The 16,641-nt window shown below is 33.9% G+C and overlaps 1 protein-coding gene across 1 annotated transcript in view; it reads left to right on the top strand.

Annotated features, from left to right (window-relative positions):
• The window catches only part of PJA2 (praja ring finger ubiquitin ligase 2), a 65,010-nt gene that overhangs the window by 14,970 nt on the left and 33,399 nt on the right, over positions 1-16,641 (top strand). Inside the window, exons 2-5 of the mRNA XM_045566392.1 lie at positions 2,002-2,116; positions 3,294-3,494; positions 4,795-5,833; positions 14,796-14,978. Coding sequence (XP_045422348.1) covers positions 2,086-2,116; positions 3,294-3,494; positions 4,795-5,833; positions 14,796-14,978 — 1,454 coding nt within the window. The 5' untranslated portion in view covers positions 2,002-2,085. The remainder of the gene's footprint in view (positions 1-2,001; positions 2,117-3,293; positions 3,495-4,794; positions 5,834-14,795; positions 14,979-16,641) is intronic.

The following is a 16,641-nucleotide window of genomic DNA, read 5'->3' as shown; positions in this document are numbered from 1 at the left end:
GTTAAAATGATACAGTGATGACTTCTTGGTTAATAATTGGGTGATCTAGAATTAATACTTCACAGATTCACTCCTTTTATTCTTAGATAGCAACACATTTATATAATTTTTTACAAATAGTAAAATGTAAACACCCAAAGTCATTTGAAATGAATAATTGTTACAATAGAGAGGAGTCTGTTATAAATGTTATTTATTATGTGAATAGTATAAGGAGCAAGCAACTAATGAGCAAAGAAACATCTGTTTAGAAAAAACTCAGAAACTAAATATTTTCAATTTAAATATTAATACAAATTTGGGACTAGCTTTGTAACAGGGCTCCCTGCTTTTGACCTCTACCCCTTCTAGCCCTTCAATACAGTACCCAGAGTGTTTCTGTGAAAACGTAAGTCAGATAATGTTGCTTCTCTGCTCAGAATTGTTCAATGGTTTTCCATCTCAGAATAAAACCCACATTTCTTACGTCAGTCTATGAAAGACCTCTGTGATCTGTTCTGCTTTACTCCCTCTACTTTTCCTGATAAATTTCTGACTTTATCTGTTACTTTCTTGCTCTTTTCACCACAGACTTCGTGCTGTTACTTGATCACTTCTGGAAGTTTTCAAATCAGGATTTTCTGTTATGCCTGGAATTCTCTTTTCCTAGATTTTCATGTTTTCCTCCCTCACTCACTTTAGCTGTTTGTTCAAATGATGCCTTCCTTAACCACCTATTTTAAATTGTATACTCCAAACAACTCTTTATTCCTTGCTTTATTTTACTCCGTAGAATGTATTATCTAATGCATTGTAATTAATTATTTTGTTTAGTGTCTACATCTCTTACTGTACTCTTAGAAGGGCAGAAATATTTATCCATTTGTACATTGTTGTATCTACAGCTGAAAATAGTACTTGGAACATAGTAAAATAAGGCTTTATTCCAAAGAAAAGACTTTGGGTAAAATACTTATTATGTGAACTTATGGCCATCCTTTAAGATTGCTGTGTACTGTACTGTGATCTATGAAGATTGAAGTTATTTCAGATTATTTTTCTTATGAAAACAATGTTAATTAGAGCTGGTATTTTTGCCAATGTGATAAGATTTTTTTTATATTCCTTTTCTCTTTAGCTGTTAGCAGCCATCTGATTTGATTCAGATATATTAGAGGATCAAAATCTGTCGCTGAATTTATAATATAAATGGGTGAATGTGGATGTGTACTCTTATATATGTTACTGTGTCTCTATCCATAGACAGATAACATATATAGTTCAACCCATTTGCAGAGCTATCATCTAATAATTTTGCATTAGTGATGGGCAATTAGCAATAGCTCAAGTGTTTAAATAAATAACATGTTTAAATTTAAAAACTAACCCCTTACAAAACTTTAAGAAAAAACATAGGGTGCAGGTTCTCAAATACTAAATAAATGAATTAATTTCAAAATAAAAGAAGGTCTTTTTGTATTTGTTCCATGGTAAATTATAGTTTTCCCTAATTTATTTAGAATAGGTTCTTAGTTGGGATTAAATTATCTGATTATCTGTTGTAAACAGTACATCATTATTTACACAAACTAGTTACTAATGGCCGTGATACATTTTTTAAAATAAAGTTTGTTATCTTAGGATTAACCTCTTTTAACAATTCCAGGGCTAAAGGAACTATAATGCTTGATTTCTTGCCAATATTAGAAGCAAAGATAGCACAGTGTAGTAGACTCCTAGGTAGTTTGGTCACATACCACAGTCAGCAGTTCTCCCAATATATTTGCTTATTGACTTAAAAATTATATGTATGATGTTGTCATTGGCAATCTTAAGGACGGCATGTACTTAGAGCAAAGTTTATCAAGAGCAGATGTAAATCTGTATTTCAAATAGCTGTCTTGATAGTTCTGAGGTTTTTTGCTTGATTTATCAGATCAAGTTGTATTTTTCTAAGTTATTATAAGGCTAGCAAAGTTTTTCACCAGGACTATCAGTTTTGATATTTTTGTTTCTTTGTAGGAATCTTCAGCTTATCCATTGTGTGAGTAAAAACCAAATCACGTTCATAATTCTACCCAAGTGGGCACACCGAAACTGTCACACATGTCACAGTACACTGAAAAAGAGCCAGCAGGTTAGTGTAGCACTTGATATTGTGTGTTATAAATACATGTTTGTTGTTCTTTCATACTTGGGAGTGATTATATTTCTTATTTTAATGCAATAAAGCAAAAATATTAACTGTTCCATTTATTATCTATATCATATATAGATATGTGAAAAATATTGTGTTTAGTTCCTGCATAGTATATGTAATATATAATTGACTAAGCAAACTTATACCTAATATATATGTGTATGTGTGTATATATAGTAATGTACTTCTTAGTAAAAGAAACTACTGTTTACTACTATATATCCCTTGGTCATCAAAACTTTATATTCAAGTTGTTTAAATGTTGATGGGTTTTCTTACTATAATATATAACATTCATTGGTGTTTTTGAAAGGCGGGGGTAGCATGTGTTTGACTTGGCCCATCAGTGTTTTCTTTTGGAGAATTTTATCTCATCGTAGTCGTTGGGACATTTTTTTGCATTCTGGTTGATTCTCTATGGTATGGGTACCATTTAAAGAAGTTACCTGTCACCTTTGACATGAACATATTCATTCTTAAAGTAATTGAACACATCATATCATGTGCTAGTAATTGACTCATCAAATATGTATTGAGCACTTATATGTAAGGTATGTTACTTAGATAATTTGGAAGCTCATTCTCCTATCCATAAAGAGCTTTGGCAGTATAATAATTTGGCATATGAAAAATCTTTTCTGATATGTTTCATTATAAAAATCTGAATACCTTAAAGCTGCAGTCCCCAAGCCCTGGGCTATGGGGAAAACAGGCCTCACAGCACCGCCTGAACTCTGTACCACACACCCCAACCCATGACACCTCACCCCCCACCTCTGGGCCATGGAAAAATTGTCTTCCATGAAACCGGTCCTTGGTGCCAAAAAGGTTGGGGACCGCTGCCTTAAAGGAACCAAATTTTAAAAGGTATTTTTTTTGGATGGGGGAAGATGTCCCTAACTCTCATTACATAGTAATTCATATTTAATTTTGTAGTGTGTGAAGAAGAATAATGTTTTATAGAACCAGTAAGGTGTAATTGGTATTCAGTAGCATATCATTTGGCAAGTAATAGCATATATGTTGAAGTAGTTTCCCCATAATTGCTCACCAGATTAAAGCTCATTGCTGTATCTCTTTTATTTTTTCTTTCACTTTTTTTTTCCTCCTCCAGCAATGGATCAAGAATCCAGCAAGGCTGCCTGGCCTAAACCAGCAGGAGGATATCAGACAATTACAGGCAGGAGATATGGAAGAAGACATGCATATGTCAGTTTTAAACCATGTCTGACTAGGCATGAAAGAAGCTTAGGTCGGGCTGGTGATGACTATGAAGTATTGGAACTAGATGATGTTCCAAAGGAAAATTCCTCAGGTATGCAACATGTAATTATTTAAGTGTTATTAATAGTTGTATAGGAATTGATCTTGTAATACTTAAAATTTTGAGTGGGTTTATGCATGTCTATGAGTGTAAATACAGTACATTTCATATCAAGAAATTATATTTTATTGTATTCAATATTAATAGTATATACATTTAAACATAGAAGAAAATAGAATACAGCCAGTCATTAAAATTAACTGTACTGTTATGGCACTGATTACATTGCCATATCCTTCAGCCACAGGAAATCATCTTTCAACCAAAAAAACCTTTTTTTAATGTGAATTGAGTATAGATATTTTACCCTCCGTAAAACATTTAAATAACTTTTTTTCTTTTAATTTGATTCTAAGTAATTTAGCTTGGCTAGTCTATTTTTCATCATTTTATAAAATCCAAATGTCAAGTAACGCTTATTAAGTTAAATTTCTTAATTTTTCAGTGGTTTGAAAAAGTATTTTGCAGGTATCCATATACTATAATTGTACATTTTTAGACTGGATTTGTCTTTGTCCTGAGCAAATGTGATAATTCTGTGTTATTTTTGCTGTCATTTATATATAAGAATATGAATTACTAGCTAAGGTCATCTGTTAAGCATTTTTATGATATGACAAGGTTGAGTTTCAGTTATTTATAATTTATAAATTTTTGTTCCTGCAAATCTCAGATGTGTTTATTTTTTCTTATTAGAAGTAATGAAAGATAGTCATGCTTAAAGTAATTTGTGGAATAGAGACGATTTTATTTGTATCTCAGAATTCTCAGTTAAACCATGACAAAGAGAATCAACATATTAACCTGTTTGTTATTTTTCAGCCATAGCTATAACACATTTAAAGCTAACTCATTTAAGCCTTATTTCTCTTAGGTCTGTAACCTGTTGTAATTAATATGTCTGTCATAAGTACTTTTGAAGGTTTTTTTAACCTACATGTAATAAACAACGTGGGTTTGAAGATCACTGGGCAGGCAGATTGGTTACCCTATGACTCCATTTATGCTTCCCATTTTATAGCCTCTTATTAACCTCTGTAAAAAACTGTCTGCAAAAACATGGTGAGGGAGAAGATATTGAGAGGCTACACATTGGCATAAATGAACTTGTAGGGTAAACAGTCTGCATTCCCAGTTAAGTTAGGGAGCCTTGGAAGCACTTGCCAAATAAATTCATTCATACTTTCAAGTGAGTAATAATTGGTATGATTTCCACTTAAAGTATAGTTATTAGATAAAATTTTATCTAAAATAATACTTCCAAATATGTTTTCTTTTGTTCTCTATGAAGGTTCCGGTCCATTGGATCAAGTTCATTCTTCCTTACCCAACGAACCTATATTTGAAAAAGATGAAACAGAAATTCCCACCTGTGGTACACCATTAAATCAAACCATTGAGAGCAGTCCATCCTTTGCTCCAGTACATCATAGTGAGGAGGGCAGGGAGACATTAGGAAGCAGTACGAATATTCATAATCACTCCGAGGGAGAGTGTATTCCAGGAGTTTGTAATGCTTCAAGCATCCAAAATGGAATTACGTTGGTTCATACTGACTCTTACAATCCAGATGGCAAACATGGAGAAGATAATGACTGTCTTCAACTTTCCACAGAAGGTGGTAGATACCAGGAATCATTAGGCAATACAATATTTGAGTTGGCAAACGGAGAGGCAGGGGCATACACTGGTCTTTCACCACCAGTTCCCTCTTTTAACTGTGAAATAAAAGATGAGTTTGAAAAGTTAGATTCAGCACCTTTTGTGAAAAGTTCTACTGGTGGTACTGAGTTTGTCCATCAGAACAGCCAGGAATTTCAGAGCTCCTCTTCTCAAGATGAAGTTGTTAGAAAGAAACAACAAAATGACACTAGCCAGGAAGGACAGACAGAAAATTCAACTGAAAATGCAGCCTGTGTTCCAGGGCATATTTGTAGTGAACAAAATACCAGTGATAGGGACAAGAACCATGGAAGTTCTCCTGAACAGGTAGTGAGGCCAAAAGTTAGAAAACTGGTAAGCTCAAGCCAGCTGGACCAAGAAACAGGTTTTAATAGGCATGAGGCCAAACAAAGAAGTGTTCAGAGATGGAGGGAGGCTTTGGAAGTTGAGGAAAGTGGCTCAGATGACCTCTTAATAAAATGTGAAGAATATACTGGAGAGCATGACTGTATGTTCTTGGATCTGCCTTTCGCAAGAATAACAGAAACAGTAAATAACCAAATAACATCAAAAAGTGGAGCCACAGCAGGAAGGCAAGAAGTTGTGGATAACACCTTTTGGAATGGCTGTGGAGATTATTACCAGCTCTATGACAAAGATGAAGATAGGTAAGGTCTCATCCAGAACTTTGTCAGATTATGTAGTGAACAAAGTGATTTATTTCTATTACTATGATGTTTGATGGATGGGCTGATATGATCAGGGAATTAGATATTTTAATTTACCAAATATTCCTATTTACTAACCATATGTGTAAACTACTGGTTAGAGTTTTTCATAGAAACTTTTCTTGAGATGTTTTAGTAGTTTACAGCAATAATAAGTTCAGATAATCTTTATTAGTTATTACAAAAGGATAGAGATGCTGGATATTTTAATTCATGGTATTTTAATTAATGAAAGGTAAAGTAAGCATTTATTGTATTAAAAAAAAATTTTTTTTTTTTTTGAGACAGAGTCTCACTTTGTTGCCCAGGCTAGAGTGCCATGGTGTCAGCCTAGCTCACAGCAACCTCAAACTACTGGGCTCAAGCAGTCCTCCTGCCTCAGCCTCCCGAGTAGCTGGGACTACAGGCATGCACCACCATGTCCGGCTAATTTTTTCTATATATATTTTTAGTTGTCCATATAATTTCTTTCTATATTTAGTAGAGACAGGGTCTCACTCTTGCTCAGGCTGGTCTCAAACTCCTGAGCTCAAACAATCCACCCACCTCGGCCTCCCAGAGTGCTAGGATTACAGGCGTGAGCCACCGCGCCCCTCCTAAAAAATTTTTTGTTAAGCCAGTCAGGGTTTAAAAAATGATTACGATCACAGAAATTATTGATTGATAATATTGCATTAACTTTGCCAATAGTTATTAACATCATTTGTTTTCCTTTTTATCTGTTCTTCCTCTTGCTCTTCATATCACTAAGTTTATTTTTTACTTAGTATTTAATTGTAATTAACAACTCTGTGTGGTAGGTACTATTATTTCCACCATTTGTAGATGGCGAAACTAAGGCACAGAGAGTTAACTAACGTTAGCAACTAAATGGTAGACCTGGAATTTGAGTACCTACTTCCTAACTTCAGAGGCTGTGTTTTTCACCACTATACTGTGTTGTTTTCAAGAGAATATAACTTTTCTTATAGTAAGCATTGTGATTCCTCTTACAAACATAGCTTCTATTTTTCCAAACCATAAGATAACAAAAGAAGAAAGAAATGGATAATTTCTTTGTGTAACTGTTGAATTTCCCTTACCCCAGAGGTCCTTTTAAGCGAGTTGCAACCCTGACAGAGCTCAGTTATAGTGCAATTGCAAGATTTTATTAACTGGTAGAAAAAAAAAATATTCTCTTCTTTTTTAACTAGAAAGTACTATATAGGAAGAAATTTATCATTTTGAACATGAATGCATTTTATGTCTTTTATTTCATGTCATAAAATAATAAACATTTGATTTTCTTTGGGCATATCAATTAAGTCACTATAGTATGTGTAACTTATTGTAGAAAACAGTTGAAATATAATTTACTGCTACCTTGAAGTTTGTAAACTTCAAGTGTTAACAGATAATTTTTATATGATCTATTGTTTTTAAGCTAAGGATAAAGATTTTTTCAGTTCAAGTCCACAATCTTTTGTCCAAAATCCACAAAGTGCTAAAAACAGAAAATGGCCACAAAACCTGACCTTATGGAGATATGTTAACACTTTCTTGATAGCAGATCTGGATCTGAACTAAAATGAGGCTGTTTTTTCAACTATTCACACGTTTTGCTCCTGTGTTTTCAACTATTCACATATTTTGCTGTGCATTTGGGGGTTGTTAAGCAGTATTTCTAAATCTGGGAAGAATAATACCTAAATTCCAAAACATATTCAGCCTTAAGATTTTTGGATTGGATTGTGAACCTCTATATATCATACCTCTAGGTTACTATTTTAAAATAAAACAAAACTTAACAGTCTCTGATAATTTATCTTTTTGAAAGTATAACAGCTGTATTTTTTTTCCCTAGTTACATTTTTGCTTCTTTAAAGAAAATCATTTAACTTGGCTGTGCCTTTGCTATTGTGGACACACTAATAAATATAAAAACTTCTTTTGCTTGCTTTTTATAGTCAGGTCTAATATCATGTAATGAAGTTGATGAAATCTTTATGTTGTTTGCCAATCCCTAGAGAAAGAGTAGTTTTCTCACCTCCTGGTTTTTAAATTGATTTTTGTGTATGTGCGTATGTCAATGATAATAAGTATTTTCTTTGCCTAGGAGGGCTCTGGACTTTTAATGGTTATAAGATGTTTTCTTAGTATATTTGTAGTTTTTTCCTTATGTGATACGTCAATATTCTGAACAATGGTAGTTTTTTTTACCAACAGAATATATAGGTGGGAAAAACACTTATAGTCAATAGAAACTTACCTTTCAACTTGCTAATAATCTGTTGACTTATAGAACCTGTAGTTCAGGTCTGCCAAAGTGATGGAACTACTTTTGAACATTCTTTAAGACATTGAAATGCCAAAAACACTTAGGTTTTTTTATTTGTTTTTAAGAATCACAGGGTAATTCTAAAAAACAATCATTCTGCCTAGGTTCTACTTATATTTGCATCTGTAAGCTGTAAGATACATTTTAGGACCGCATTTCAATAGTCTGTGTCATTTTGATGAGTGATTCTATTTCTGTGCTTATTTCCTGTTCCTCTACCCTGATTCCCTGCAAAGTATTATAGTTGCCAGAGTGCCTTTTCATATGGTGCCAGCTGAAGGTTGAAATTTAATAGCTGTATACTCTATTTAGTTTCATTTTGCCCCTTGTTCGTCTACCTGATGTTTTACTTTTGTCCTGCTCAGCTCTTGATATTAGAAGATTGGAGAAATGAGGAAATGGTAACTCTACTCTTCTAAGTTTTTTGAAGGAAAGTGTAAAGAGCTTCTGCTTAATTTGAGTCTTTAAGATTTTTTTTTTGAGTTGTTTGTTTTGGTTTGTAAAATTTAAGGGTGATATGCTTAAAGTTCTTTGTCACGTTTATATTATAATAGCCACAGGTAGAACTCTTATCAAGAACATAACTAAAATTCATTGTGACATTTTAAACACAGGAACTTTGGCTACTTGTTGAAAAGTATGAATGTATGTTTTTTATAAGTGGAAAAGTATTTTAATGAATTCACGATCACCTTCTTCCCTGAAAAACTCTAAGTGATCACTTAATTACATCTGAAAAGTTATACTCTATGGGGTAAGCATTAGAGCTGGTAGCATTGCTCTGAGCTGTTTGACAGGAACTGAGCACCACCTTATTAAATTAGAACTGCAAGGGGAATTTTAACAGGCAGCATGTAATTGCGAGATTTGGAATTAGACCAAAGAGCTAAGGTTAGTACCCTGCTCTTTTGAAATACACCCCGAGAACTTTAGTAACTGTTTGAAGGCAAGATCTTGAGTTTAAAAACCTTTCAGTAATATTAGCACATTTTAACCTTGGGCCTAACTGTTCTGAAGAGAGGCATGCCATCTGCTGACCATTTATTATAGCACTTGAGGTTTCTTTCGGAGTTTTTGTGTCCTTAGGACTTAATTCTGCATAAAAGGTAAAAAAAACCTTAATTAAGGTAAAATATCAGGACAGTTTTTTGGTTGATGCTGTTAGGAGAACAAAATGAATATTAGCCATTTAGTTGATTTCAATTTGATATATTAAAAATGGATTTATTGAAATCCTTTTAAGTGCCAGACTTCGTTCCAGGTGTTCTGTAAATGCAAATAATAACAGTCTCTGTTCTCGCAGTGTTCACCAGCCTTACGAAGAAGACAAAATATACTTAATCATTATTATGAGACTGAATTAAGCTACTTTTCTGTTCTATGTAAGCTATCTGAGAGCTGTGAAGAAAGAGCTCCCCTGACATCCTGGTACTACTCCAACAAATAAAACATCTTTGTGCAGCCAAAGCAAAAATCTTAAAGCACATCCTTTACCATTTTAGCACACCTTTTCTTATCTCATTTTCAAGTTCATAGGTGTTTAGAAGGACCAAATTAATGATAAATAGGTTTGTTCCTCATTTATCCTAGGTAGTTTAAGTGATTACAATTTCCAGATACTAAGGAAAAAGACTGCAAAGTGGTAACAGGCAAGTACAATTAAAAAACCACAGCCTTTTGGGCCTTATTAACTAAATTAAACAGCCTTATATATTTGAACATATTTGTAGCACTATATTACATCATATTTCAATGTTAATAGTGGAGAAATGTCAGAATGCTTAGATTATGTCAGATAACAAAATTATCTAAAATTTCACTTTTTCCTATGCTTCCATAATTGAGGTTCTCATGGATGTGATAAATGCCAGAAAAGGCAAACCATTGGGAAGTTTAGGAATGAGAGATTACTTTTGGTTGGTTTAATTTCTGTATCTTATTTCTACCTAGGATTTTTACCTAAATTATTTTTTCCATAAATCACATGTAATTGTATTCTTTATGTAAAAAAAGGTGGTTTTGGTTCACAGTTCAATGTGTAAAGAGTATAACATTTGAATAAGTTATAGTTGTCTGCTTTTGAATATAACTCTAAATGCTAACAGGGACAATATCAGTGGAAGAAATCAAAGTGGTACATAATTTAGTTTTTACTCTGAGAACTTTAAAATGTTTAATTCACCTGCTTAAGAATGAATGGATCTTTGCTATTCCAGGATCATTTTATTTGTGTCCTGTTTGTTCTGTTGCTTACTCACCTTAAAAACTTATTTAAACGTTTTCTCTTTGTTTTTAGTTCCATATACTCTTGTCACTCATAGTGGATAACTTTGTTTGTTGCTTTTCTGGAGATACTGAAGTAATTAAATGTGAATTTTTGTTTTCTTCTCTGTATTAGAATATGTTAGTATCTATTCCTATTTTCAGTTTTTTCTTCAACAACAAAGGATGTAGCATTTTTCACTGTGTGACTACAGTCATTTCTGACACTACTTTATCTGTTATCCTTACTCCTAGGTTGCTTCTCTCTATCACTCAACCTTGAATTTTTCTAAATCTTGGGGAAAACCTTCACTTGATCTTGCTTCTTCTATTAGTTACTTGCCTATTTGTATTTTCTCTTACACTACTAAATTTTTATTTTTATTTATTTTTTGTAGAGACAAGGTCTCACTCTGTCACCCAGGCTAGAGTGCAGTAGAGTGATCGTAACTCACTGCAACCCTAAACTCCTGGGCTCAAGCAATTCTCTTGCCTCAGCCTCCCAAGTAGCTAAGACTACAGGCACATGCTACCATGCCCTGCTAATTTTCTAAATTTTTTGTAGAGACAAGGTCTCATTATGTTGCCCAGGCTGGGCTCCAACTTCCCGGCCTCAAGCGATCCTCCTGCCTTGGCCTCCCAAAGTACTGGGATTATAGGCGTGAGCCACCGTGCCCAGCCCACTGCTGAATTTTTAGAAAAAATATTCCATACCCACTGACTCTATTATGTCATTATCCACTCTTCTTAACTGCCTTGAAATCCAGTTCCTAGTTTTATTTCTCTGTTCTTTAATGTCAACATTCACCTCCTAATTACCACATTTATTTATCTTTTCTCAGTACCCATTTTCCTTGACTTCTCTGTTGCTCTTCAGGCTGTTTGCTTATCCCTTTTCCATCTCCACAGTTTCTCTTTCATTGACCTGTGTTAGTTTCTTCTTTGCTACCTCTTCTTTGTACCCAAGAGGTATGTAAACTTTTTCTTAAAGCGTAACCATATAGGAAATATTTTAGGCTTTGTAGGCCAAAAGACAAAATTGAAGATATTATGTTGAAACTTAAATATAACCATTTAAAAATAAAAAAAAAACGGTTCTTATTTTTCCAGCTCATTAAAATAAGAGCAGGAGGCCTGATTTGGCTGATGGGCCAGGGTGTAATTTACTGACCACTGGTATAAAGAAAAACTAAAGTTGGTTGAGTGATCAGGAGACTAATATCATCATTAAATAAAGACAAACCAAAAGATGTAGAGTAGGTTTTCTCTGGTAAAGATAAGAGGAAAATAGTGGTGTGCTAGTAGGAAATCCAACTGAAATGTCTAAGCAGACAGCTCATATTATGAAAGAAGTAACTATTGCCTTTATTTGATGTTCACTGTTTTCCAAAATTTGTGCTAAACATTTTATCTACAATATTCATTTAAACTTCAGTGTAGAACTGAAAAGTATTAATATCCTCATTTTACAGATGAGGAAAAGTGAGCTTAGAGAAGTTAATTACCCAAGGTTGCATTACTAGTAAATAACTGAGCCAGGATCCTAACCCAAATCTGTCTGACTTAAAAGGTTGCTTTTGTCAATGTGGTATTCCACTGCTGGGGGTAAGAAAAAGGCAGTCATGGATGGAACTTTCACCTAATATTAAACATAGTACTTTGTTTCCTCAGTAAGGAAATTGTCTATGGTAGGTTTTTCTTTTGTTTGTTTCTTTAATAGTAGAAAATCTTAGTCATAGTTGCATAATCTCCTCCAAATAGTCCTCTGAGCCAGTTTAAACCTTTAGAGCTACAAATTAGTAATAGACATTAAGTTTGAATTTTGTCAATAATGTTCGTAATGAAATATTAATATGAAATTGTTCATATGTTACTTTTAATCATTTCATAAATACCTATTAATTTCTGGAATGTACTTAAAAGTTTTAATTTTTGGCCCTTTTCAAATAAAATAATATCACTAAAACGTCTCTATTTAAAATCACATGATTGCAGTCTTTAGTATCTTCCAGGAGCTTATGAGCACTTCACTATTCAGGCTTCTTGGAAATTTTGCTGGCAAATTATTATGAAACTGTGATTTTGCACTTAACGAAATATGAAACATAAACACAATGTTAAAGAAGCAGCTGTGCTATAATGAATTGGACTGAGTAAACAAGTCTAGAGTTCATAAAATAATTGAAAAACAAAAGAAGCAATGTTATGCAGGGGGGTCTTGAAAGAAATGGGGTCCTGAAAGGAGGAAAATAGGCGAAATGATTGTGAAAACTTCTTGATGGTGAAAGGAGTGGTTGTAGTGAAAGTTCACACTTTAGGCACAGTGTTTGGAATAGAGCATTTATGGAAGGGAAGAGAAGAGTTGGATGTAAGAATGTACTGGGATTAGATTGTAGTAGATCATAAATGCCATTCAAAGAAGTTTAACCTTTTATTCTGTAGGCCAGTATTTCCAAAGTAGGTGAAATATATTAAGTGGTACACAAACAAATATTTTTAATTTTAATCATTATATATTTATTTGAATGGGAATTAAGGAAATACACATACTACGTCAAATCTAGGACTTAATGGCTATCGCTTTTGGCTTTAATGGCTAACTAAATACATTTAGGTATTACATTAGTTAGGTAACTAAATGTATTTGAGTAAAAAAAAAAAGTTGTTAAAAAAAGATGCTGGCTTATTATTTACCAGATACTGTTTAAATGCTTTAGCTTATTTACCGCTCACGTGAACTGAATGAGGTATTAGACACTGTTGTTATATTCAACTGCTTATATGAGGCGATAAGGCACAGAGAAGTTTTCACAGCTAATAAGTGGTAGATTCAAATCCAGGCAAGCTGACTGCAGCCTGTATTCTCACCTTAGGACACAGTGTTAATATGCAATTGTAGCAACAATTGTGAAGGTGGTAGGCAAATGATTTAAGTTTGTGAAATACTGCTTCCGGAAAAAAGAGCTGTTGAAGGTTTTTGGAGTGATATTCTAAATGTACTATTTGGTACAAATCCAAGCAATAGGGATATTCAGAATGGATTTTTTAAATTTCAGTAGATTTAAGGGATACAAGTTGAATTCCATTACATGTATATGTCGTTTAGTGGTGAAGTCTGGGCTTTTAGTGTACCCATCACCCAATAGTGTACATTGTATCCAATAAGTAATTTTTCATCCCTTACCCCCTCCCACCTTTCACCGTCTTAAGTCTTCAGTGTCCGTTATACCAATCTGTGTGTCCTTGTGTAGCTATAGCTTAGCTCCCACCTATAAGCGAGAACACGTAGTGTGTTTCTGTTCCTGGGTCACTTCACTTAGGATAATGGCCTCAGGTTCCATCCAGGAGGACTGATATGGGTCCATGGCTTGTTAGGAACTGTGACCTGTTAGGAACCGGGCCACACAGCAGGAGGTGAACAGCAGGGAAGCGAAACTTCATCTGTATTTTCAGCCGTTCCACACTCTCATCACTGCCTGAGCTCCGCCTCCCGTCAGATCAGCAGCAACATTAGATTCTCATAGGAGCACGAACCCTACTGTAAACTGTACGTGCGAGGGATCTAGGTTGTGGGCTCCTTAGGAGAATCTAATGCCTGATGATCTGAGGTGGACTGAGGCAGTGATGCTAGCGCTGGGGAGCGGCTGCAAATATAGATTATCATTAGCACAGAGGGTTGACTGCACAATAAATGTAATGTGCATGAATCATCCCAAAACTAAACCATCCCTCCTCACCCCTCTGGAAAAATTGTTTTCCATGAAATTGTTCCCTGGTGCCAAAAAGGTTGGGGACTGCTGTTTTAGTTGCTATGCCTGAGCTATACTGCATTCCTTTTCCAGGATGTTTGTGTCCTCCTACCTGTTGTTTACTGAAAATTGGCAGTTGATTTTATTCTTTTGCTTGTATTAAACTTCTCAACACTTTGTTTAGTGCTGCTGTTTGTTCATAGCATCTTGACCTCTTGAATTCGTCTGCCTATATTAAAAGGAAGAACTCACTAACTAGATATTAATGATATAATATTAAGAAAATGTAATTACAAGTACTGTGGAATTATATATGTTAGTGAAAGGAAAAATAAAGTGATATATCCCATAACTTGCCATATACCATATTCATTTGAAACAGTTACATTCTGCTGTATCTATTTATAGTATTTCTGCATTTATTTTTAAAGTATTTTAAAAATTGAATTAGCACCCAATGAAGCATGTGTGGCATCAAGTCCACTCTGTACCATGATTTCTGATTAACATTCCAAATGATAAAAATAACTGAACATGTAATGATAGTTTATTTTATTGCTGTTCTGATTTGCAGTTCAGAATGCAGTGATGGAGAATGGTCTGCTTCTTTGCCGCATCGATTTTCTGGTACAGAAAAAGATCAGTCCTCAAGTGATGAAAGCTGGGAGACTCTGCCAGGAAAAGATGAGAATGAACCTGAGCTACACAGTGATAGCAGTGGCCCTGAAGAAAACCAAGAATTATCTCTTCAGGAAGGGTATGGTTAATAGTGAGATTTATTTTATTTTTATGTATATTGTACAAAAATAGAATGCATCACATTCCAACGTTAGATAGACTATTAATTGCATTTGTAAGCCTTATGTAGGACTGATAGGACCTGCTGATCTTTCACTATGCTTTTGGTATTTTAAAAAAAGCTATTAAATTGAAAAGACCATAAATTTCAATATCTTTTATGGAGATACAGTGTATACCTCTACTTTGCTTTATGAAGAAAATTGGGCATTTAGAAGGTCATTTTGGTTGAGTTAGGAATGAATGCATTAGAGCTGTCGTTGCTATACAGTGGGGGTAGTGGCAAGCTGAAAGGGCAGCCTCAAAAGAGAAATCAGTGAGTGATTCATTCACAGAAATGGAGGCAGTTAATTGCAGAAGGTGAAGTTTTTGTATTCTTGTCTAATTGCATTGGATGATGTCTCCCAAACACCAATGACTGATGATAAACATTTTTGTCTTTTCCTAACTTTAAGTGGGAGTGCTCTAGTGTAGGGGTTGTCAAACTTCTACTGTGAAGGGCCAGATAAATACTGTCAGCTTTGTGTGCCAGTCTGTATTGCAGCTATCCACCTTTACTGTTTTAGTATAAAAGTAGCCATAAACAACATGTAATTGAATGAGTGTAGCTGTCTTCACACAAAATTTTATTTACAAAAACAGTGGCAGGCTGAAAATAAACCTGTAGCCCATAGTTTACTGACCTTTGTTCTAATATTTTCTCTGTAAAAATGATTCTGGCATTTAGGTTGATTTCATATACATATACCATACACAATTTCTTAAAAATCAGATTAAGGAAATACCCACCTTTTATTATTTTATGGGTTTCTAGCAAGAATGTTTGTTGAATTTTATTAAAGTCTTTTAAGCATCAATGGAGATAATTGTAATGGTTTTTCACTTTTGAACTGAAGATCGTGAGGAATTATTCTGTTATTAGATTTGCTAATATTCCCTTTGCCTTGCACCTTGAAATAAACCATATATGATCACATAGTCATGGTTTATTATTGTTTTAATGAGCTGCTGGATTCTGTTTGTTGATATTTTACATGGGATTTTTATATTAAGATCCCTAAATGCAAATTATCTGTACGTTTTTGTTTCAATATAAGTTTGGTATTTGCTTTGCTAAAAGAAATGTGTATGCTTTTCTTTTTCTGTCCTCTGCTTATTTATTCCTTTAAAAGATATTAGTACTGGCTTGTGAAACCACCTAGGCTTGTTGTTTTATTGTAGGGGAATATCTTTTTGATAATTGTATTTTTTATGTGATAATTGGTTGATTCTAATTTTTAGTTTCTCTTGGAATCTATTTTGGTAAATTATGGTATTTTAGGAAAAAAAAATTAAGCCTAGACTAATATTAAATCTTGTACTTCTCAGAGTGTATACATTTCCAGCTTGAGATTAATTGGTTTTGACTGTGTTAGGTTAAGTTGGCATTTTTTCGTTTTCATGATTTTATGTTTGATTACCTTTAATCACTATTACTTAATTTACTAAGTATTATTAAATGATTCGTGTCTCATTTGTGATAATAATTCATTCAGCAAATTTTTATTGAGCATTTACTATATGGGAAGCATTCAAGTGGGTCTTATAACAATGAATAAGATAAATAAGTTTCCCTCAGGAAG

The sequence above is a fragment of the Lemur catta genome, chromosome 12 (genome assembly GCF_020740605.2).
Source record: "Lemur catta isolate mLemCat1 chromosome 12, mLemCat1.pri, whole genome shotgun sequence".
NCBI classification, from domain to species: Eukaryota; Metazoa; Chordata; class Mammalia; order Primates; family Lemuridae; genus Lemur; species Lemur catta.
The sequence above is the reverse complement of the archived record's forward strand: the minus strand, read 5'-3'. Positions and strand labels throughout refer to the sequence as shown.